At 43.7% G+C, this 24,571-nt stretch overlaps 1 protein-coding gene across 2 annotated transcripts in view; it reads left to right on the forward strand.

Moving 5' to 3' along the window:
* Window positions 1-24,571, forward strand: part of LOC138627789 (chloride channel protein 1-like) — a 31,485-nt gene that overhangs the window by 3,367 nt on the left and 3,547 nt on the right. The window contains exons 2-23 of one of the 2 annotated variants that reach the window (XM_069710366.1): window positions 1,020-1,314; window positions 1,435-1,566; window positions 1,742-1,870; window positions 2,275-2,408; window positions 2,515-2,592; window positions 2,809-2,887; window positions 3,001-3,126; window positions 3,688-3,772; window positions 4,169-4,270; window positions 4,466-4,550; window positions 6,421-6,582; window positions 11,449-11,518; window positions 12,270-12,380; window positions 13,855-14,068; window positions 14,222-14,355; window positions 14,478-14,569; window positions 15,823-15,951; window positions 16,678-16,765; window positions 18,408-18,490; window positions 20,445-20,489; window positions 21,467-21,571; window positions 24,345-24,431. In XM_069710366.1, coding sequence (XP_069566467.1) covers window positions 1,020-1,314; window positions 1,435-1,566; window positions 1,742-1,870; window positions 2,275-2,408; window positions 2,515-2,592; window positions 2,809-2,887; window positions 3,001-3,126; window positions 3,688-3,772; window positions 4,169-4,270; window positions 4,466-4,550; window positions 6,421-6,582; window positions 11,449-11,518; window positions 12,270-12,380; window positions 13,855-14,068; window positions 14,222-14,355; window positions 14,478-14,569; window positions 15,823-15,951; window positions 16,678-16,765; window positions 18,408-18,490; window positions 20,445-20,489; window positions 21,467-21,571; window positions 24,345-24,431 — 2,565 coding nt within the window. The remainder of the gene's footprint in view (window positions 1-1,019; window positions 1,315-1,434; window positions 1,567-1,741; window positions 1,871-2,274; window positions 2,409-2,514; window positions 2,593-2,808; window positions 2,888-3,000; window positions 3,127-3,687; window positions 3,773-4,168; window positions 4,271-4,465; window positions 4,551-6,420; window positions 6,583-11,448; window positions 11,519-12,269; window positions 12,381-13,854; window positions 14,069-14,221; window positions 14,356-14,477; window positions 14,570-15,822; window positions 15,952-16,677; window positions 16,766-18,407; window positions 18,491-20,444; window positions 20,490-21,466; window positions 21,572-24,344; window positions 24,432-24,571) is intronic. The other variant, XM_069710365.1, reaches the window with a different exon arrangement.

The following is a 24,571-nucleotide window of genomic DNA, read 5'->3' on the forward strand; positions in this document are numbered from 1 at the left end:
GGATAACACTGGTGCTAAATTTAGCCCCAGAGTTGGGTTTCAGCAGCCAGGGTGAGAGGGGGGAGGGGGGGGGGGGGGAGAGCAGGGAGCAGCGAAGGAAAAGTGTGTGTGTGTGTGGGGGGGAGGGGGGTACACAAGTGATTAGTGCTGAGTCGGGTTTCCTCGGTCACGATGGTGTCAATCATCACTGAGAGGTGTGGATATTGCATTGTGGGATTGCCACGGCAACCACTTTCTACATAGTGCATGAGGTCTACTAAAAAAAGAAAAAAGAAAGAAAGTCAGTTCACCATTGAGTAACTGATGATGCTGACAGACATCTGAAGCATCTCATGGAAGCAGACTACATATTTCACATATGAGTCACACAGAAGCCGGTTTATTTTCCTTATTAAGCTCCGCCCCCTCACATCAGCCTAGTTCCAGTCTCTGACTCTGGTTTAACTCTGTCGTGTGTCGTCATTCAGTTACATCACGTTCATGCTGGTCGGTCAAATCTGACTGCTGTTAAATTAATTAATTCGTATTTTGGGCTTTTTTGTTTATTATGTATGAAATTAACATGCAATTTGAACGGATACCGTTTTCTTTTATTATTTGAGCCTTTATGACTTTCTGGTGACCTCTAGTGTCCCGATGTGGTTATTGTTTCATTTATCGAGGAGAACTTTCACTTTGTTTTTTTATACGAAATTGCATCTTTAAAAACATTTACGGTTTCAAAAGCGTCATATTTTTTTTAATCTAAAATAAAAAAAAATAGTCTACAGTTTGTTAGTGCTCTCTTGATACGTTTCTCAATTAATTAAATGGTAAAAATAAAAACTTTTAGAAAAAACTATATACAAAAAAACAAATAGAATTTAAATAAATAAATAAATACAGCTTGGAAAAAGGAAGGAAGCAGAAAATCACATTCACATTTAACATCTCTTCCTTAAGAAATGACTCAAAACCATGAGATCGATTATTACAAATATTTGCCGATGATGATTGGTTGTCCGCTGCTTGATTGACAGCTCTATGGGGAGTACCAGGAGCACCACGGGGGCTCCGGCCGGCGGGAGGCCACGCGGCTGCTGACGGAGAGGCAGATCAGGAAGCACGGCAGCGGCCCCCCCCGCGGCCACGGCCGGCCGCGCCACGGCCACCCCGGCAACCGCCGCGGCCAGAACGGCTACCACGGTCGCCACGGACACCAGCACGGCAGGCCGAGGAACCGGCGGCGGTCCAACGCGGGAGCCGAGGAGGACGCGGCCGAACCGGACCTGGCGTCGTCGGCGGAGAAGGAGCGCTCCTTCACCAAGTGTCGAGGTGAGGAGTCCTGACAAGGGGGGCGGGGGTGTCACCGCCGCCGGGACGTGGACGGATGCTGCATTTGGTCCTCTTAATGTGTCTTCTTCTGTGGTTTTTGTTTGTTTGTTTTTAAAACAGACTGCATAGCACGGGTGCAGCGCTTCCTGGTGACCCGGCTGGGAGAGGACTGGATCTTCCTGGTTCTGCTGGGCTTCACCATGGCGCTGGTCAGCTGGACGATGGACTACGCCAGCGCCAAGAGCCTGCAAGGTAAAAAAAACAAACCCCAAAAAACATCTTCATCTCTCGTTTCTTTTTTCCTTTAATGATATTCTCCCTCCTTCTCTCCTCCGGTGTGTTTTTCCTTTCTTCCTCTTTCCTCCCCCGTCCTCCTCCCGTCCTCCCGTCCTCCCGTCCTCCTGTTCTCCCGTCCTCCCTCTTCAAGCCTATAAGTGGATTCACGGCGAGCTGCGGGGGAACATCCCCCTGCAGTTCCTGGCCTGGGTCTCCTATCCCCTGATCTTCATCCTCTTCTCCTCCCTCTTCTGTCACCTGGTCGCCCCTCAAGCCATCGGTCCGTACCTCCCGTCCTCCTCCTGTCTTTGTCCTCGTGTTGTCTCTCCTCCTCACCTGACCTGTAGTGAAGTAGAATATTTTATTATTTGATAAAGCTCTCAGGATCTCCTCTGTGACTTTCAGTTTAGGTAAATCTGACATTTAGAGGACCTCATTTCACTCTTTTCAAACTCATTTTTATTGTGTAGCTTTCGTCAACTGAGTCCACACGTGAGGCGTTTAAGGGACACCGGTAAATTCTAGCTTCGGAGTATTACCCGTTAACCTTTCCTGATTTGACCCCTCGAGTAGTCACCGAACCAGGAAGCTTAGAGATGTGAGGTTTTGCAAATGTGATGAATCCTGTAAGGTGTTTTTTGTGTGTGTGACTCTAAACCACCTCTGCCTCCCTTCCTGTCTCAGGTTCTGGTATCCCGGAGCTGAAGACCATCCTGAGAGGCGTGGTGCTGAAGGAGTATCTGACTCTAAAGGCCTTCGTAGCCAAAGTCATCGGTCTGACCGCCGCCCTGGGGAGCGGCATGCCCGTCGGCAAAGAGGTGGAAAAAAATAAAAATAAATCGATTGACAAATTTACTTGTTTTTTTTAGTTGTTGTTGTTTTTTTTTTACTTTGTTTCCATTTGAATTCTCCTGCTTCCTTCAGGGCCCGTTCGTTCACATCGCCAGCATCTGCGCGGCCGTCCTCAGCCGCTTCATGTCCTTCTTTTCGGGAGTTTATCAGGTAAGCTGATGTCAGGAAACAACGTCCGACCTTCTGAAGTCGTAACAATTCACCCGAAATAAAGAATTGGAAACAAATTCAACAAATTACACGTCTCCCGTCACGATCACGGTATAAACGGCAACCTCGGGTGTGATTATAAAACATGTGTCGTCCACGTGTGTGTTGTTGTGTGTGTTGTTGTGTGTGTGTTGTCCGTCCTCTCCGGATCAGTAGAACCCGTACTGCTACACGGACATCCTGACAGTGGGCTGTGCCGTCGGCGTCGGCTGCTGCTTCGGCACGCCGCTCGGAGGTAACGCAGATTCTTCATCCCTTTCTAAAGCTCAAAATGTCTTCACGGGAAGCATCGAGTTATTTGTTATGTCTCGGTCTTTTTGGACGTGTTTTGACGGCTCTTCCCGTCAGGTGTGCTCTTCAGCATCGAGGTGACGTCCACCTACTTCGCCGTGAGGAACTACTGGAGGGGATACTTCGCCGCCACCTTCAGCGCCTTCATCTTCAGAGTGCTGTCCGTGTTTAACAAGGATGCAGGTACGATTACATCTGTGTGTGTGTGTGTGTGTGTGTGTGTGTGTGTGTGTGTGTGTGTGTGTGTGTGTGTGTGTGTGTGTGTGTGTGTGTGTCATGAGACTTTTTCAAACAGGCGCTAGAGGGCGCCGTTGCTCCAGTATCCACGGTGACGCTGACCACATCACAGAGCTACGTCCTGCTTTTTCCCACCAGATGGCGTCCTCCTCCAACTCTGTAGCAGCAGGGTGGGAAAGCCGGACCTCTCTTCTTCAATCTTGGGACAAATCAAATGAACATTTTTTTATTTTTTTATTCCACACTAAAACAAATTAATTTCCCACATAAACTAGGAGGGAAAAAAAACACCCTCCTTTTTAAGGGAGAAAAACCGACAGAACCGGGCTCAGAAGTGGGCGGAGCATCTGCCTCGAACTGGTTGTGGGTGAGAGGGGGAGAGCAGAGAGAGAAAAGGACAGAATAGAGATCTAAAACCATGAACTGTTGATTAATTTGACAAAAAAAACAACAACAACACCCGATGACATAAACTTCCCCACTTCCTGTTTTTTCTTCCTCTTCCAGTGACCATCACCGCTCTGTTCAGGACAAACTTCAGGATGGATTTCCCCTTTGACCTGCAGGAGCTGCCGGCGTTCGCCATCATCGGGTGAGACGGCATCTGTGTGTGTGTGTGTGTGTGTGTGTGTGTGTGTGTGTGTGTGTGTGTGTGTGTGTGTGTGTGTGTGTCCAAAACCTCCTCACAGACAGGATGTAAAATATGGGAAACGTTATGCAAATGTGACATTTAAGGTACGAAAGAAATCCCAATTAATTAGATTTAACCTCCAAAAATGACAGAAAACTTATTTTTTGCTGTCAAACACAAAAAAATGATTTCATGACTGTTTTCATCATTTTAAACATGTAGAACTAGTTTATTTACTTCAAACTTGTATTACAAGACAAGTTCATGTTTTTTTAAGTCAAGTCATATTTAAGACTTAATAATTCAGCTGTGAAAATAAAGTTCTGTTTGTTTGTTTGTTTGTTTGTGTGTGTGCAGGATCTGCTGCGGGTTTCTGGGGGCGTTCTTCGTCTACCTGAACAGACAGGTGGTTCTGTTCATGAGGCGACCCAACGCCATGACCCGCTTCCTGACCAAACAGTGAGTCCTCCCTCACGTTAATACAGACATGTGGTGCTCTGATATATTGTGATATATTCACGAGTTTTATTTAATCGGTGCTGATTTAAGTATCGTTCCTTAAATACGAGCGTTATTTATGTATGTGCTTTTTGTTTATTCTATTTTTAACATGCATCTTGCTTTATTTTATATTTTAACTTGTTATTTGTTCAGCCGGCTGATCTTTCCCGCCGTGGTAACGCTGGTCATCGCCACCTTGACCTTCCCACCGGGGTTCGGACAGTTCATGGCAGGAGAGGTCAGAGTTCACCTCCTCTCACAAACACAGAAGTACACCGTGAAATATCAATCTATTTCTACATGCGTCTACAGATCATTTTTTTAACATGTTGTTAAACACCACTTTGCAATGCAGTTAAAGTTCTTGCACCTTCAAGCAAAACCCACATTTTGTAGGTAAAAACACCAACTGAGAATAAAAATAAATAAATTTAAAAAAAGATTCCTCCCAGTTGACTCGGTTTCAGTCACAGACTTGAGAATCTTCTTTATAAACGTTCCTGGTGTTTATCATAATTTAGATGAACATTTCCTACATCAGTCCTGTTGCTTTAAATGCCAACCAAACAAAATCCTACGCTGATTTATAGAATCTTATGACCACCGTATTAATCAGTCGCTCCAATAAATCGCAAACAACTGACGCAAATTCAAGCAAACTCCGCAATATTTGCGAGCTGCTTGCAATCTTTTTTTATAATTCCTGCAGAATTTTCCGGCAAAAAATTGGTCGTCATCAGAAGCTGTGCTCAATAAATAAAATGATCAGAAGTCAAATATTTCTGATGTGCAGCATGATTATTATCACAGGAAGTGAATGGATATTTATTCCTTTATCAGGTAGTGCTTTAAAAAAATAAAAAATCTCATTTTTCTTTCTGGACTGCAAAAAAAAAAAAAATCACTTTAAACTTTTTTCAGACATTTCCACCACAAAATAAACATATTTTTATTACAATAATCACAAATAAAATCCCGTTGAGAGACTCTGGAGGTGAGAGCTCAGATCACCGGCTCAGCTAAAAGCTCATCATGTGTTTCACACGTGCTCAGAATAGACCGCTTAGTGTGAACCAGGTGTGTGTGTGTGTGTGTGTTGTAAGCGTGTGAGAGCACACATCACACCGAAACACGCTTCACGCCCTCGTTCTAGACGCGTCACTCGCCCTTTTTTCTTCTTTTTTTTGACACGGCAGCCGAGCGACTGAGCAACACGTCGACGTTTAAAATCGTTTCAAGTGAAAAGCGACGATCCGTGTGACAGATGCAACTCACGCTCGAACAGTCTATATATATATATATATATATATATATATATATGTTTATATATATGTATATATATATATATCTCTTTTAGGGGAAAATGAAATCCTTCCAGTCGGACTGGAAAGCACCGAGCGGGAGATTAAACGCTGTGAGGGTGTCGTGAACCAGACGTGAACCCGGCATTTAAAAAAAAAAAAAAAGAAAGAAAAAAGGAAAAAAGCCTATTATGGGCCTTTTTTTTTTTTCTTTCTCGTCCTCCGTCCAGATTATTTAGGACCTCGATTCAGCCGTGACTCCGGCAGGAAGTAGGAGAAAAAAAACGGAAGTGACGGCGGCGTTCTGCAGATGCAGGAGCTGCCGAATTTTTTTTTTTTTTTCAATAATTTTTTTTTTTACCCCCCGCCAGCAAATCCAGACGGCAAAAATGTTTGGAGCAAAAAAAAACAAAAACATGGTTGGAAGTGAATTAGTCGTGACTCATCAAAACAGAATGAGTCATTGGACTCGGCCAACGCCCTCTTTTCTAATGAATGAGGGATTATTTTCAGATGGACCTCCAGAAAACTAATAAGAAGGAGTGACTTTAGCTAACAACACCGAGATAACTGATGGACACATTTTATTCACTTTGGATTTGATGAGAGAAGTTGAATGGGAGTCTATGGAGCCGGAGGCTTTTTGGAGCCGACCTCTAGTGGCACTTGCTGGTATTGAAGCTTTAAGGTACTTCTGCATTGGAACCTTTTATTAGACCCGGAAGCTACGAACACTTTTATATCCAGTGTCATGCTCTCACCACCCCCCGCCCCCGCCTCCCCTCCCCCCCTTCCTCCCCTCTCCAGCTGATGCCCAGAGAGTGCATCAACTCCCTGTTCGACAACTTCACCTGGACGAAGATTTCGCGATCTCCTTCTCCTCATCCGGTCGGTCTGGGCCGCTCCGCCGCCTGGCTGCACCCGGATGTCAGCGTCTTCGTCATCCTGCCGCTCTTCTTCCTCATGAAGGTCTGTGGCCTGCTGGGAAGTGTGTGTGTGTGTGTGTGTGTGTGTGTGTGTGTGTGTGTGTGTGTGTGTGTGTGTGTGTGTGTGTGTGTGTGTGTGTGTGTGTGTGCGTGTGTGTGTTTAGACATGTTTTGTGTGCATTTCAAGTGTGTGTCACCGTTTCTATGTATGTGAGTATGTTCTTCTATGATGCATCTGCCTGATTATGCAGGTGTGAGCTTGAGTGTGTGTGTGTGTGTGTGTGTGTGTGTGTGTGTGTGTGTGTGTGTGTGTGTGTGTGTGTGTGTGTGTGTGTGTGTGTGTGTGTGTGACTGGCTCCACCTGACGTCAGCATTTTCGTCACCATCCGCCTCTTCATTAGGGACATTTGTTGCAGGTCACTTATGTTGTGTGTTGATGACGGGGACATCTGTGTGTGTGTGTGTGTGTGTGTGTGTGTGTGTGTGTGTGTGTGTGTGTGTGTGTGTGTGTGTGTGTGTGTGTGTGTGTGTGTGTGTGTGTGTGCGTGTGTTCGTCTTCTTCCTGTTTCTTCTTGTCCAAGGTCAACAGTGTTGGCAAGCTGCCAGCAGCTCTCGCTTTCTTATGTTTTCTTTAAAGCAGCTACACACACACACACACACACACACACACACACACACACACACACACACACACACACACACACACACACACACAGAGATTCAGGATTCTCGCTGTCGTCTTAGTTGCTTTCTTAAATATTTTATGAGAATAGACCTGTATGTATAAATCTGAACCGGGCGCCGCGACTCGACTGTGAATCAGCAAAACGAAACCAGAAAGCGAACAAACATCAACATCGATCAATAAACCAACAACAACAAGGCAGCAACAACTGCTAATAAACAGCACGTAGCATCAGGATGTTAATGGGACCAAACGGTGTGAAACTTATGATCTCAGTTTGAAATCTGCAAAAAAATCTAAAAGTCAATTATCTCCTACGAAGAGCCGTTTCCTGGTGAACACGTGATGAGGAGCTGGCGGGTTTCAGATGATCTCACGCAGGCGTGTTATTAATGCGTTTAACGTCCCGACCGCACAAACCGCTCTCCGTAGGAACGAACGGCTTCATTAACATCCAGACGAAGTCGGAGAGGAAACCTGATGACCGGCCGGACACCGTCCTAAAAATACTGATCAGAGGACTCAAGAATCACAATCTGGAGACAGTTAATGAACACACACACACACACACACACACACACACACACACACACACACACACACACACACACACACACACACACACACACACACACACACACACACACACACACACACACACACACACACTAACAGAAAAATCGAGATGCACTGGACAGTTTTTTACACGTCCTCTACTCCGCTGCTGTAATCTACTCCCAACATGATAATAATAATAATAATTAACTTTATTTGTGTAACAACTTTCATACAAGAAATACAACTCAAAGTGCTTCACAGCGAGAGAATTACATTTCAAAATGTAGAAAAGAAACAGATGAAAACATCATCGGCACATCTTTTCTGTCTTATTCTCATTTAAACAACATTTTAAAGCCGGAGAATTGTTTCACGTAAACTATTTCACTCGACTGTTGAGAGTTTGATACGAGAGATTCTTCGTGTTAAACCACCGAGCGAAGTTTGTTTGATTTTTAATTCCAATCAAGACACAAAGAAACAAATCAAAGCTGTTTCAAAGTTAAAGATCAGCCGCTTTATATTTATACTGTTGTTTTTCTATCTCATTTAAAAATAGTGTGACTCCAGTTTTTCTCTTTTATTATTATTATTATTTAGTTTTTGTTCTGGTTGTGTGGAAACACAGACAGACGAAGTCTGGTCTCTAACTACTCTGAGTTGTGACCCGCCTGCAGTCTGTTGATCTGATGCAGGGAAAAAAACAACATCTCCAAGCTGTCGCTGCCTCCTGCTCTGGAAAAAAAAAGAGGAAAAGTCTGCAGCTTCGTCTGCAGCTCGAGCACCGACAGACGGGAGAAGCTGGGAAATTTACTTTCTCACTAAATAACAACAACAACAAAAATTCTCAGAGTGGAAGTCACGTGACCCGACGAAAAGCTCCCGGTTTATTTAGACACTCGTGAAAATGAGCGTTATTAGATTTCACAAAACAAACCCCCCAAACATAAAAGTTATTTTTTGTATTTGCTTGAAAATCATCCAAAAATCTATTGGGAGTTTCTTTAAATGTTTTTATTTTCACATTCAGCAGAAATTAAATCCCGTCAACGGGATATCGCGGCCTGTCACTCAACGTCTCGCGCCGCGTCGCTTTAGTCACGCCGCTTCTCCGCTAAGCAGAGCTGCTCCCCGCGGTGCCAACTTAATGCAGCCAAAACTGAGCAGCAGCTGGCTGCTTATAACACACACATATATACACACACACACACACACACACACACACACACACACACACACACACACACACACGCTGCTTGTTCGTCACCTTCTGCTGCCGTCAGCCGTTCTCGAACGCACAGCTGTCAAGTTAAACCGAAAAAGTTGGGACGACTTTTACCGCCGGCGTCTTCAGTTCGGCTGAGAGATGATGTCGTCGATATAAACAACGTCTGAATCACACACACACACACACACACACACACACACACACACACACACACACACACACACACACACACACACACACACACACACACACACACAAACCAACGGGGTGTGACGTCACTGATTTTAGTTTTGGGGGAACTTCTTTGTTCTTTTCGCGTCGCCTTCGATGTGACAAAGATGAGGCGGATCGTCGTAGGAGAAGAAAAGGTGCGGGGAGTTTACACCTGTGAACCCGGGAGAGGAAAAAAAAAAGCTGAGTCAGCAGTGGAAAAATCCCAAAGGAAGAGTCGTAACGAATCACATTTCTGCTGGCTCGGCCGGAAATGACCAGATATGGGCGCGCCACCTGTGAACAACAACAAAAAAGGGGGGGGGGTCGATGTTGTCATCCAACGAAACACAAAGGAGGTGCCCTGAGAAGTATAAATAGAAATGGGTCGTAGAAAGTTCAGGAGTGTGAATGTTTGTCCTTTTATTGGTGTGTTTTTACACAAAAACATTTTTCAGATTTTGATTTCTTGTTTCTGGAGTTTTTTTCCCCGAGAAGTTGGTGAGAAATCCAGAGCTGGACATCCATTTAGTTATTTATTTATCCGAGAAGTCGTCCAGCATGAATCCAGAGTTTATTATTCTGTCCACTTGTGATCGAATCAGTCGTGGAAGTGAACAGCCTCTTTTAGCTGCTCTCCTATCAGACTTTTTTTTTTTTTTTACCTCCATCTCCTCTTCATCACACACAAGCAGCCATCTATATTTGTTTCTCTGTATTATTATTATTTTTTTCCCACTCACAGCGTCTCCGTGTTTGTTCTTCCATCTGTCTCGGGATTGTGACACTGATGGAGTGTTTTAAGTGTGTGTGTGTGTGTGTGTGTGTGTGTGTGTGTGTGTGTGTGTGTGTGTGTGTGTGTGTGTGTGTGTGTGTGTGTGTGTGTGTGTGTGTGTGTGTGTGTGGCTGTCGAGGATTAGAAGGGAGATGATGAAGATGAAGAAGAAGAGCCTGAGCGCCGTCCTCTCCGCCGCCCAAGTGAGAGACGCGCTAATGAGTTTTTATCTTGTTCCGCAGTGATTAAGTTCTCGAAAGCGGCGATGTGCAGAATCCTAATCTGAACGGGTAAAATGGTGATTTACTGTTTCTCACCGCGGTCCTTGAAAATCAGAACGAGGAGGGAGGGATGGGGGGGGGAGGGGAGGGGGGTTACCTGTGCAGGTGGAAACACACACACACAGTAAACACCCAGAGCTCGTCTGAAGGTAATCATTAACGCTACGGCCGTCACGAAGCCTCGAGTTTCGGGAATTTTCTGTCCGTCGCCATCTTTGCTAGTTCGGAGCGGTTTTGGGAGCAGGAAGTGACCATATTTGGACGAGACAATACTACGTCCCGCCCCACCGATAGCTGTAACCTGACTGCACCACAGGCCTGTCAATCAAACAGACACGCCCCCAAAAACAGGTCTTCTTGAATCTTCTTTTCTAATGAATGAGGGATTATTTTCAGATGGACCTCCAGAAAACTAAGAAGAAGGAGTGACTTTAGCTAACAACACCGAGATAACTGATGGACACATTTTATTCACTTTGGATTTGATGAGAGAAGTTGAATGGGAGTCTATGGAGCCGGAGGCTTTTTGGAGCCGACCTCTAGTGGCACTCGCTGGTATTGCAGCTGAAGACACTTCTGGATCAGAACCATTTTACAGACCTGAAGCTACGAACTCTTTTATATTCAGTCTGTGGTCCACTTAGTAAAGACACAGCACATAGATTAACTGTAGATTAAGTGCCTTGCTCAAGGACACCTGAATGTATTTGGCTCACACACACACACACACACACACACACACACACACACACACACACACACACACACACACACACACACACACACACACACACACACACACCGGCTCACCGCACTGCATCTGAATAGCAGGATATGTTTTATTTTGTTGTTGTTTTTTTTGTAATGCTGAAATGTAAACGCAGCGACGGACGAGAGCTCAAAAGGGCACGGGGCTCTTTACATCCCTCCTGTTGCTATGCAACGCAGCATCTCGGTCCGGATCTAATTAGTATTAGGTGGGTAACCTGCTGCAACAAAGGGAGCGATCATCGAAAACACAAACGGAGGGAGAGGTAATAGCCGTCGACCCGCTCGCTTGTCGACGCGCACACACACACACACACACACACACACACACACACACACACACACACACACACACACACACACACACAGACTAAATAAAACTGCATGTTTCTCCTCCGCTGCAGTTCTGGATGTCGGCCGTGGCCACCACCATGCCCATCCCGTCCGGGGCCTTCATGCCCGTCTTCATACTCGGTGAGCACAAACACCTGCAGCCGTCATTGTCCTGTTCTTCATTATCCAGAAATATTCTCTTTTGTTTTTTGGTGCCCGTTTTATTTTTTGCCCATTTGAAACCATAAACCTCAATTTGAAAATGTTCTTCTTTGTTCAGTTTTCTTGTTCCTAAGATTCTTATTATGATTCAAATTCATATTTGAGGAATCGGTGTTTACGTGTTGCCGTTTTACTGTTTTTGTTTTGTGGAGTTTGACCTTTAACAGTTCTCCAGTTTAAGATATTCATTGTTAGCAGCAAGTAAACAACTTCAAAACTAATTCATTTAGTTCTGAATGTGTGTGTTTATTTATGGTATTAAAATGTGTCCCGTGAAGTTGTTAAACTTTTAAATGAGACCAGACTGCAGGGAGTCCATGAAAAATGGAAACGCAACGCAGGAATTGTTTTTTTTACAGTTTCTTTAACACTGATGTATTATATTATATTATATTATATTACATTATATTATATTTTATATTAAAGTGTCATTTTAGACTGTTTTAATTTTACAACCACTTCTTTTCTAACAGATTGTGTATGAAGGAAAAATGCTTGAGGTACAAAGTGGGTGATTTATTGCATCAGCCTCTCCACCATCTGCTCTTACTAGAAAACACGGAGCTCTGGTTGCTCTGATGGATTCACGTATTTTACAGTAAAATGCCACGAGCTCTTATTTTGAAAATCTATTCATCTTGTCGCTCTTTTTTCCATCCCCTGCCCGTAGGAGCTGCGTTCGGCCGGCTGGTGGGGGAGATCATGGCCTCCCTGTTTCCTCATGGCATCTTGTTCGACGGCATCCTCTACCGCATCATCCCCGGAGGGTACGCAGTCATTGGTCAGTCTCCTGCTCCGCCTCTTATATAGCTCCTCCCATCCGTTTGGTTTTGTCAGGATGTCGACAACTTGTGTGGACAAAGTAGTTTGAAAAGTGTCCATAAATCGTTCTGATATCAGATTTAACTCATGAAATCCAGTCTTACCTAGTATATGTCTGGAACCTCTGTATAACTGGAGGGCTTTTAATTTGAAAATCTCTTCATAGCTCCGCCCCCTTGCTGCTGCAGTCCAGCTGAAAATATTGTATTTATGTTATTTGACCTCATTTCTGAGCAGCTGTTTTGTTTCCAGCTCAGTGTGAGAGTCTGCTGTGTTTCTGTCCTCTGATCTCTGCATGTCTCACTGTGGGCGGAGCTTAAACCTCTGCTGTGTTTCTGTCCTCTGATCTCTGCATGTCTCACTGTCACTAAACCTCTGCTGTGTTTCTGTCCTCTGATCTCTGCATGCCTCACTGTGGGCGGAGCTTAAACCTCTGCTGTGTTTCTGTCCTCTGATCTCTGCATGTCTCACTGTGGGCGGAGCTTAAACCTCTGCTGTGTTTCTGTCCTCTGATCTCTGCATGTCTCACTGTGGGCGGAGCTCCACCTTCTGCGATTGGTGAGATCGTTCCATGCGTTAATCCATCACCTTGATAGCGCCGCTCTCTCGGACAGATTAATAAAATATATAAATAAATAAAAATTCCATGGTGAGTTGGAGACTCCTGGTTTAATGTAATCAATCTACATCCTCCTAAAATATCCAATAAGATTTAATCAGTTCAAATCATCAACAAATCACTGTTGAATATTTAAAAACTCATATCATCAAAGCATTCCTGCCGAGCTGTCCTCCTCCTCCTCCTCTTCCTCCTCCTCCTCCTCCTCCTCCTCCGGTCGTCTTCCCTCTCTACTGTCACTTCTCTCATCTTCCTCCTCCTCCTCCTCTTCCTCCTGTCAGCCCCTCCGGTCTTCACTCGTTGTCAGGTTGTCCTCCCCAACCTTAATCTTCCTCACCCCCCCCCCTTCGCCCCCCACCACCCTTTCTTTGTCACCCCCCACCCCCTTTCCTCCTCTTCCTCCTTTCCATCAGAGCATGTGGTGGCTTCGCTCTGACAGTTAAATGTCACCGTGGGTTTGCTCCGCTGTCCTCACCTCCGTCGCTGACCCAGAAAACGTGGCCTCCCCCTCCCCCACCCAGCTGCCCTACAAAAGTCCATCTCTCCGCTTTCTCCCCTTCTTCCTGCTCCTTTATCATTTTTTTTTTTTTTGTGTGCTTCCTGTCCCCCTTAAATATCTTCCCAGTAATCTGTGTTGTGTCGCAACTCTTTTTAAAATCGTTCTTTTCTCCTCCGTTCATTTTCTCGATTCTCCTTTTTTTTTTCTTCTTTTGATCTCACACCTGTTGAGCCACTTTTTCTTCATCGTCCTTCTCTTCCTCCTCGTCCGCCCTTTTCCCCTCCGTATTCCTCCCTCCATCTCGCCCGATCTCAGGAGCGGCGGCGCTGACCGGGGCGGTGACTCACACGGTGTCCACGGCGGTGATCTGCTTCGAGCTGACGGGTCAGATCTCCCACATCCTGCCCATGATGGTGGCGGTGATCTTGGCCAACATGGTGGCGCAGGGCCTGCAGCCCTCGCTGTACGACTCCATCATCCAGGTCAAGAAGCTGCCGTACCTGCCGGAGCTCGGCTTCGGACACATGAGGTTGTTTTTTTTGTGTAAATGTAATTTCACATCCTGCATGATTGCAAAACAAATTCTGTCCCGTAATGAAATCGAAATTTTAAAAACCCCGAGAAGCGTGCGAGAGGATTTTCATATCAGGTGTTTACCACGTCTCGCTCTCCGTTCCCACAGCCAGTACAACATCTTCGTGGAAGACATCATGGTGACGGAGGTGAAGTTTATTTCCTCTCAGTCGACGTACCGGGAAGTCAAACTGCTGCTGGACTCCTCCTCGCTCAAATCCATCCCGCTGGTCGACTCCAAAGGTAAAAGACTTCTGAGCAAAATGGGATAAAACAAAATGAGAAACAGAGCCCAAATTATAATATCTAAGGGAGGAATATTTAATTTGTTATTGCTGAGTCGGTAATTCCTCTCCTGTTTCCAGATTCGATGATCCTGTTGGGCAGCATCGACCGGGTGGAGCTTCTGGCTCTCTGCGACTGGTGGTTGTCTCCGGAGAGGAGGCTCCTGATGCAGGTGAGGAAAACCTCTTCCCACTCAGATACGCTCCTTTATTTCAATTTCAATTATTTGACACACGAATGTCATATTTCCATCATTTTCCACCACAGTAGACTGTTCGTTTTGATTATTGGTACCTATCAGTCAGTCATTTCTATTATTTAAGTTGACATTTTAAGTCATATAGCTTTTTAAAAAATTTTTTTATTATCATATATCTATTGTTTACAAAGCCTGAAAGACAAAACAGAAATGTTATATTTATTTATATGATCCAAATATTTGATGCCAATAAAAAGGCTTTTCTTCCTTTCATGTTTTTAAACTATTATTAGGCTTTAATAATGATAAGAATAATAGTTTAAATACTGAACAGAAAAATGTAATGACTGTGATCAGCCCTTTAATTCAGCTTCATTAAATCAATATACATGATATAATTTTGAAGAGTTCATATGGAAAGTTTTTTTAATTTTTAATTTATTTTGAAGATAAATTACAAAGATTTATACTTTTTTCCTCTCGTTACGTATGATAATGGAGAATGTAAGGATACTATAGTTGCTGTGGTTAATTTCTGTATTCAGATATTTTTACAGTACGAACTGGATCAGAACCTCTTCTACTTTATTGTTGTGATGAAATCAGTCTGAAATGAAAAAGTGAAACATTGAGGTCAGATTTCTTGTCATTTAAAATGTGCAACACTGGAAATCAGCATGAAAATAAACACATTCATCTTCCTCAATAAACTCCAGAATGATAAATAATTGAAAAAGATTTCATGAATGTTTCACCTGTTGAAAGACTTCATGGTATTATTTACTGCACTGTCAGGAAGTCAGATCACATTTCTCTCATTGTTATATCTGGCTCAAGTGTCCCTTCAGTTTCCTGGAGCTCCTCCCATGATGCATTGAGACTCCACTCTGTCTTTTGCAGTTTTAATCTTAGTTTTGTATTGTTTTGATGTGGCTGATTCGCTTGCAGTCTTTACAATTGTAGAATATATTGGGAGGATGTTCAGTGATGATTTTAGACAAGTACAAACAGGCGGCTGCTGCGATGTGTCAGTTTGGGCTCCACCAAAGAAAATCAAACATTATTCTGTATTGAAAAGTCAAAACTAGAAACGTCTGTCTCTTATATTTCTTTTAACGCGGCTAAAAAATAAAGTTCCCAGTGTGTTGAAACGCTTTCTCGGCTCTGAACGCGCCGGCGCCACTAATACGTTTTAATTGTTTGTTTTTTCCTGGATGTGAGTTCAGGGTCGCAGCCTACAGGAGCAGAACCTGTCGCACAAACACAGCTGGGAGTCCTTCGCCTTTGTGGATGAGGAGGAGGAGGAGGAGGAGGAGGAAGAGGAGGAGGAGGAAGAGGAAGAGGAGGAGGAAGAGGTGGGCTTCTGATTCATGTAATAATGCTGCTTTTTTTTGTTGCTTTTTTTTACCATCAGTTGTTTTCGTTTCAGGTTGAACTATTCTTATACAAGTAGTTCCAAATCCAGCGACCTGATTGGTCAACTGAACATTTGCAACAAATCAAATCCCTAGAAAATATCACTCCGCCTTCTCAATGGGAATATATCACTAAAATTAAATTTCATACATTATGGAATATAGTGTTGTTTCTACTTGTTATAGGTCTATTAACTGTGACCCATTTGGTCCTTTTTGGTCGCTCCGAGCACCCGTACCGTATCACCACGGATAGTCGCACACTTACAATCCTAGCGGCGGGTAGCTTGAACCGGTTTGATTTTAACACGACACAAAAATACACAAGTCCATCGATATCTTTATTCATCAGATATCTTTGTTACAGGCAGACCGAGCTAGCTGAGCAGTTTAGTGTTTCTACGAGCTGTATTTATTCAGTTTGATCTCTAAAGAGCATTAAAACGGAGTAGAAATCCTCTCTGTTGCTAGGGCCGTCGCTAAGGAGTCGGCCTACTTCCCGGCGTTGTAAACATCGCACACATTTATGTAAGAGGAAACGAAGATCGCTCGAAACAAAAACGTTTAGTGATGTTTTGAGAGCGGAATTGCTCCACGATATAAATACATATTTTATTTTAGTCGGTAACTTGCTGCAGTGACGTCGGTAGTTGTTGTGGTCCTCAGGGCGCTCCGGTCCAGGAGGAGAGGAACGGCCCGCTGCCTCCCCCGAAGCCCCCGGAGCCGTCGTCCAATCACACGGTTCCCGTTCCCGGTGAGTAGATTTTGGATACCTTCTCCTGAGGTTAGAGAAGGACAGAGGTTTCCTGAAGCTAACAGCCAGTTCGACGTGGAAACAAAAACATTTCCGAATCTCCCCCGGTTTCCTTTTTTATCTCCGTGACACTGGTGCAGCTGCGTGACTCGGAGGCTCGGGCCTTATGGGGCTCGTCACAGTAATATTGATTCCTTCAGACAAGCTCTGCTCACTAGGATGATGTAATAGGATTCACTCAACCCCCCCTCTCTTTTTTTTTTTTTTCTCTCTTCTCCTCAGATAAAAAAAGAAATATGTCAACAGAGATGACTCAGCATTTAGTCACGTCCCAGACGGTGTTTGAAGCTCGTCGGGGTTTCTCGTATGTGCAAAGTAGATTAAGAGCCCACGAGGACGCAGAGAGTCTGAACGAAGGAGAACCCGTCGGGACCCAGAAACTACGCGATGTTACGTAAAAGTTGGAAAACAAAAAAACAGCGTTAACGTTAACGAGAAGCCCACGCCGGTGTTTCCCTCGATCGTCGTCTGGGAAACTAAAATCTTAACGTGCTCATAGAACTGTAGTTACGTTCAGTAACTACTGCATCCGAGCAATTTTGTCATCGTTTACATAAAAGACGCTTGTTCAGCCAGTTTGGGTGGAGCTCAGCTATGTGAGCAAATGTTCTCGGCACACTTTCATTTTTGTCAAAGTAGCTCTAAGAGGACTCTTAATCTGTCTACTTGTGAAACAGTCCGATTACAGAGGTCGTCTTTTAAAACTCCATCCTCGCGTCTCAAGTTGTTGACTCGGCTGTAGACAACAACAACAACAACAACAACAATCGTAGGTTCCCACCATCCCCACTTAGTGGATTTTGGCTCCCTGCGACTCCCCCCCCCCCCCCAAAAAAAAAAAAAAAAAAATTGGCACAAATTAGATGTTTCTCTGCTTGAGTTGTGGTCACAAAAAAAACACGTGTAACTCAAGTGGGGTTTTTTCTGCCCGTTCAGCGGTTTAAGAACCAGTTAGCTCTCTCGTGGAGAATAATTCCCTCCGAAGGTCGTCTGGTATCCTGCCGCTCCGCAGACGTACCCTCGGGCCAATTACTGGACTAAATAAAAACATTAAAACTCGTCTATTTTATTAATTTGTCAGCCTTTTGACACAGTGAGCCAGACTGATGCCAACGTGCTTGTTTGTCTCGGCCCCTCAACAGATGTCAAATTAATAACTTTGCAAACCCTTAACGGCAGCGAGGGGAAGGTTTGGCAGCGTGTTCGCCGCACGTAACCAGATGGTGTGTGTGTGTGTGTGTGTGTGTGTGTGTGTGTGTGTGTGTGTGTGTGTGTGTGTGTGTGTGTGTGTGTGTGTGTGTGTGTGTGTGTGTGTGTGTGTGTGTGTGTGTGTGTGTGTGTCTATTATGGCACAGTAAACTCCTCAACAACAGCAACAACAACAACAACAACAACAACACAGCCTCCCGGAGAAACGGTATCCAGGCAACAACAATGAGGGGTTTCTTGGTGTCTAGCAGTCTCCTAAAAGAAAAGAAAGATCTCCATTCGCAGTCGAGTTATTTTCTCCACAGCTGCATTTGTATAATTTATTGACCTTCAACCGCTGTGTCTCTCTCTTCTCTCTCTCTCTCTCGCTCAGGCAAACGTCCTCTTCAGTCTGTGAGGAAAACACTCAGAAATCTCTTCAACTCGAAGAGCAGACAGACGGAGGGACAGCCGCAGGTGTGTGTGTGTGTGTGTGTGTGTGTGTGTGTGTGTGTGTGTGTGTGTGTGTGTGTGTGTGTGTGTGTGTGTGTGTGTGTGTGTGTGTGTGTGTGTGTGTGCACGTTCCCGAGCGTTTTCTGTGTGTTTGATGTCTTCGTGGCCTTTTTCCAGGTCTGAAAAATGGTTCCGATCCAGAAGAGTCTTTAGCTGCAATACCACCGAGTGCCACTAGAGGCCGGCTCCAAAAAGCCTCCATAGACTCCCATTCAACTTCTCTCATCAAATACAAAGTCAAAAGTCAAATTACGGATCCACCACTGGCTCCTCCCCCAGCTCGTCCAAATATGGTCACTTCCTGCTCCAAACCGCTCCGAACTAGCAAAGATGGCGACGGACAGATTCTAAACTGGAGGCTTCGTAACGTTCACAAACCAACGTGGTGACGTCACTGCTGGCTGCCGCTTGCTTTAACATGTAAAACATAAATTAATTATATAATAATAGTTTACTGGTAGAATGCAACTGGTAGTCTGTTAGTGAGTATTAAAAAAAACAATTTACAAGTCCTTCAACGTTTGTCAGGCTGCTCTCCGATTGGTTGTTTCTGATTTTCAGACCCCTCCTCTCTTTTATTGGTAGCGAATAGCGAATTTGTTTTACATTTTTTTCTTTAATCTAATGTGATCGGACAACTGTCGACGCCATCGATGTCATCCCCAAACACACATCCTCTACAGCGGCTCTGCTCCAATTTAAATATTTATCCTTTTTTGTTTTTTTCGCCGGGTGAATTTTTTATTACAGGGTGTCTGATTTCTATTCAGGTAGACGCACACTTGATGTGATTGACAGCGGCGCATGAATACACAAACTGCCCCCCCCCACCTCACCCCCTCCTTCCTCCTTCCACCTCCTCCCATGTCCTCAGACAAACTCCCCGAAGTCGAGCATCTTTTTCTTTTCAGCGCCTCTCTCATATGGAAATGCGGAAGGCAGATACTGGAGGCTGGTAGTTATTACATTCAGCTCCGGCTCGCGGGGGGAAACCAATACATGTCATCCACAGGAATGAAAACCAACACTGAAATAAAAAAAAGCGTATGCTTGTAAAAAGCTTGGCAAGATTAGAATTTGATTTCAGCTGCACCCACTGCTGCGGTGTGAATTACCGGTCTGATTTCTCTATTAGGCTTTCTGGATTCAATCCTATTCCTCCACGGGGATTGTTTTTACATCCGCCACAAGCCTACGAGCCTTGAGAGGAGGAGGAGGTGGGGAGGAGACGGGGGGGGGGGGGGGTTATTGGAACCAGCAATCAAAGCCAAAACCAAGGCTTGGATATGGTTTCTGTGAATCAGGTGTTTTGTCTACTTCACCAGCTCCTGATGGCATCTAAACCCAACACTGACTTAGTTTTTATCAAACATTTATTTGAATTTTTTTTATGAATGAGTATATTTGTGTCGCAGTCGTAGTGGGAAAAGACTGGAACTTACTCAAATAAAAAAAACTAAAAAGAGGCTAAAACCTCTCAGCTGATGTATTATTATTTGAGGAAGTTGATGTAATTTTTGTGCCTTCAAGGACAGAAACAAATCGACCTGCCTTGAAAGTGGAGCGAATGAATGAGGGAAGGAAATTACCAACTAGAAGGCCGATCTCCACAAAGGAGCTTAAAGTGCACAATTCACATTTCGACGCAGGAGTAGAAGCTTTTTTTAATTTTTATTTATTTATGTTTACACTGTCCCTTTGTGTTCCATAACTTCTGCTTGCTGTAGTAAGTAAATACAGGTGTGTCCCAGAGGTTGGTGTGATTCTGGAATGGCCTACGTTTTTGTTTTTGTTGTTTTCCCCCCGATTGAACTTTACTGCCATCTGCTGGACTTTAACATGTATTGCATTACATATTGACCTCATTGTTAATTGTCTGAAATATCTCTGATGTTTTTCTTCCTCTTTGTGTCTCCAGGAACTTTTTCCTCCTCCGCTGTCGGACACGATGACACCAGACGAGGTGCGCTGATGATTTGGAGGGATGATGGATGGATTTGCATTATTTTACCGAGATGTCCGCTTAATTATCAAAATACTCACACACGTGTTGAGACACCAAACATTGTCCCGTCACAAGCCGCTAAGGTGGAGGAAAATAAGTCTTTACAGTTTACAGCAAGGACTGAGTTTTTAGGTGATTTAAGAATCGCAGTCAAAATTCAATTTAATGTGGGACGATATCGTTGATGATCTGTTTGGGTAAAAAAATTATGTTTAACAATCCTGTCATTGAGTGGCGGGCGGGGCGTAGTGTCCTCGGGTTCTCCTTCCCAGCTTGTCCAAATATGGTCATTCAGAAATCTCCCCGCATGAGCTGATGTCATTAAAAAATTAGAAATTCCGATGAGGTACATCAGTCGTTTAGTTTTGATTTAATGTGTCTCCGCCAAACATTCATCCCATCGATTCCGACTTCTCGCCAGTTTTTTTTGTTGGTTTTCTCTCCTCGACGAGACACGACGTAAGCAGATCCCCAATTATTAGCATTCAAATCCTCGTCAAATGTAGGTCGCCGGCGTCGGAGATGTGTGTCACACTCGAGGAGGAGACTCAGAAGTGGAGCACTTTTAACGGCGGCGTGTACACAGACAGAATATTAAATCTTTTTATGACATCGTCTGCTTGGCGCGCTCCCAAAAAACACCCTGTAAATTCTACCGGACCGCCTCGCAGGTCTAAAATCCATAGAGACTCAGAGGTGTCAGACATGCAAGGACAGCAGCTCTGGGTTTCAAGGTGTTTCTGTCATTGGGAACTCATTACTCAGCTCAGTGTTTACAGGTTGTTTTTTTATTGTTGCCACATGTATTTAATCATTATGCAAAACATTTTTAAATGACTCATGAAAACAAAACCGTGTCACATTTCCCTTTCGGGCCGAAACTCGTACGTGACTTTCCTTTTCTTTTTCTTTTTTGTTTTATTCGCCGCCCGCAGATCAAAGCGTGGGAAGAGGCGGAGACTGACAAGCCGATGGAGATCGATGAGATCCGAGTGGACCCGTCCCCTTTCCAGCTGGTGGAGAGAACGTCGTTGCACAAGGTGTGTGTGTGTGTGTGTGTGTGTGTGTGTGTGTGTGTGTGTGTGTGTGTGTGTGTGTGTGTGTGTGTGTGTGTGTGTGTGTGTGTGTGGACAGCAGTGTAAACCATGTTTGACAGAACCTCGTTCCCTCGCTGTGATTCGATTTCCATTAACAAAAAACTAAATAAAACAGAAGGTTGAATTGGGGGGGGGGGCACAGCGTGATATTCGTGTTTTCAAAACAGTTTTAGCTCTAATAGTTTATTGATTGGAAAAATTAAAGATAAACACTTTTTTTTTTCTCGTAAAATCATTTGAAATACTGGAATTAAGATAGTAGAAATTATTGACCTTTTTTCCTTTTATTATTATAAATTAAATTATATTTTTATATTCTTCAAATTTGGCGCTCACATTCACATGGACTCAAAGAGCACCTCGACAGAGTTTGGGGGGTCAAAGGTCACTCACTAAACTTATTTATGGACATAACTGAAGAATTAATTTGCTAATTGCGAAACACAAGTGAAGTAATGATATTTTAAATCCAAGAGGTCACAGGTCAACTTAACTGTGACATCATCATGTTCTGCGGAGACCCTTTTTTCTGTCCATTATTCAGCAACATAACCACAGACTGCATGTAAGTGCTTGAAGCTGCAATACCACCGAGTGCCACTAGAGGTCGGCTCCGAAAAGCCTCCACAGACTCCCATTCAACTTCCCGTTAAATTCAAAGTCAATACGTTTCTATCACAAGTTCTTTCGGCTTTGCTTGCAAAAGTCACTCCTTCGGACTGGACAGATTCCCGTAAAGTCCTTTAAACTTTATATGAGGCGGGACCAGACACAAATCACAGTAGTTTTTTTTATTTTTTTACCCCGTTTAAATCTCTGTCAACATTGGAAAATGTAATTTTCTTGTTGGTTTTTTCACACTTTTATGGAGGTTTTGAAGGACGCTGCATCATCTGTCATCTCTCTGTTGCCACGGAAAATAGTATCGATCCGAGGGTTGTTGTTTTTTTGTGTGTAAGAAATGCTCATTATTCCTCTCGATGGAAACATCAATTACAAATCAGTCACTTTTGGTCTTTAACCGGCAGGTGGTTGTGGAAGCTGCTCGTCTGTTGTCGTTGCAGATAATCATAATAATTCAACCCTTTGGCTGAAACTTTAAAGATATCACAGGACCTTCACGTGTCAAAGAGTTTTGGATATTTTACAGCATCATAAAGAATCACATCGAAAGCCCACGTCATCACCGCCGTCTGCTCTGCGAGCGTCGGGCACCGTGGTGACACCTCTGTATTAAATATACTTCATTCTTATTCTTTCAAACAGCTTCATTTCCGTCATTATTAACGGCACTCATTTTGAAATGTTTCAAGCAAACATGAAAACTATCTTTAAAAAAAAAAAAAAAAAATACAGAGAAAATGTCAATTCTCTTCCATTTTCATTCAAAACTCTTTATTATTCATTAGCACATAATCCGCGTGAAATTACCCCAGACGGACTCCCTCCAGTTCATTCTTACGTGCTGTAAATTTGTCGCAATAGAGTTGGTCTTTTCTCGCTGGTGTAATTCAAGCCAAAAGGCCTTCGGACTGACTTCAGTCTTTTTGTTGACGTCCTCACCGAGTTGTTTACGTCTGTGACTTCCTATTCAGCCGAGGATGCGAATAACCTTGACGGAGGAGTTAATGGTGCATAATAATACAAAAATTAAAAAACCTCTGAATGGATATAAACACAACAGCTTTTTCATGTTTTGACGAGAGCCCAATCTTATTGACAGAAGTCAGTGTGTTGACGGGTTGTCGGGGGCCACAAGACTCCAAAAAATAACCCCCGATAGACTCCCATTCGTTAGGGCCTAAAAGTGCCTGGTGCAGACAGGCTTAAGGTGGGCGGGGCTTAGTGTCCCCGTTGTGTTCGTAGCTTCCATGTCTGAAAAATTAGGTCGATGCAGAAGTGCCTTAAAGCTGCAATACCAGCGAGTGCCACTAGAGGTCGGCTCCAAAAAGCCTCCGGCTCCATAGACTCCCATTCAACTTCTCTCATCAAATCCAAAGTGAATAAAATGTGTCCATCAGTTATCTCGGTGTTGTTAGCTAAAGTCACTCCTTCTTCTTAGTTTTCTGGAGGTCCATCTGAAAATAATCCCTCATTCATTAGAAAAGAAGATTCAAGAAGAGCTGTTTTTGGGGGCGTGTCTGTTTGATTGACAGTCAGGTTAGGGTTAACTGCTTCAATATTTTGTGCTGTTATTTTATCCTCTGATGGCGAGCTGGACATCTTTTTCAACTGTTGGTGGGACAAATGAAAGCAAATTAAATGCGTCAAATTGTTATCGAAGATAAGAAGAGAAATTACATTTGTCCTTTTGTTTTCTGACGTTTTCTCAGAATTAAAAGAATAATACAAAATAATTAGTTGCATCCATAAATTAGTGGTGATTCAGTAAAATCACATTCTGGTCTCTGAATCACTGAATCACTTCACACTAAAATTATAAATATATAAATGACGTTCTTTGAATATAAATCTCCTCATTCTGTTTTTTGTTTCTTTCAGTGACGTCCTGCAGCTTTGATTTAATTTATGTTTTCTCACACGTCATGTTGGAGTTGGTTATTTTGTGTTTTCCTCTTTGATGTATGGAAATATGTTTGAGCAGCACAATTTGGGGATTTAAAAAGAAAAAAAATCATCATTTCATTGTGACGGTGGATATTGAGAATATTCTGCTCATTCATGTGTTTGAAGTTGATCTTTTTGATCTCCGTAGACCCACACCTTGTTCTCCCTGCTGGGGCTCAGCCACGCTTACGTGACCAGTATCGGCAAACTGGTGGGAGTGGTGGCGCTGAAAGAGGTAAGAAAAAAAACAAAACGTGACTAAACACCACACCTGATTTAAACGTGGCCTCCGCAGTAACAAAACGACGACACCTTGTTGAAAATTAATTTCGGGAGATTAAGAAAGAAGTTGCAGGGAGTCGAGAAACTCGGCGT

The sequence above is a fragment of the Brachyistius frenatus genome, unplaced genomic scaffold, assembly GCF_029030835.1.
Source record: "Brachyistius frenatus isolate BFR_SWC_R1_liver_20210118 unplaced genomic scaffold, ASM2903083v1 Contig_91, whole genome shotgun sequence".
NCBI classification, from domain to species: domain Eukaryota; kingdom Metazoa; phylum Chordata; class Actinopteri; family Embiotocidae; genus Brachyistius; species Brachyistius frenatus.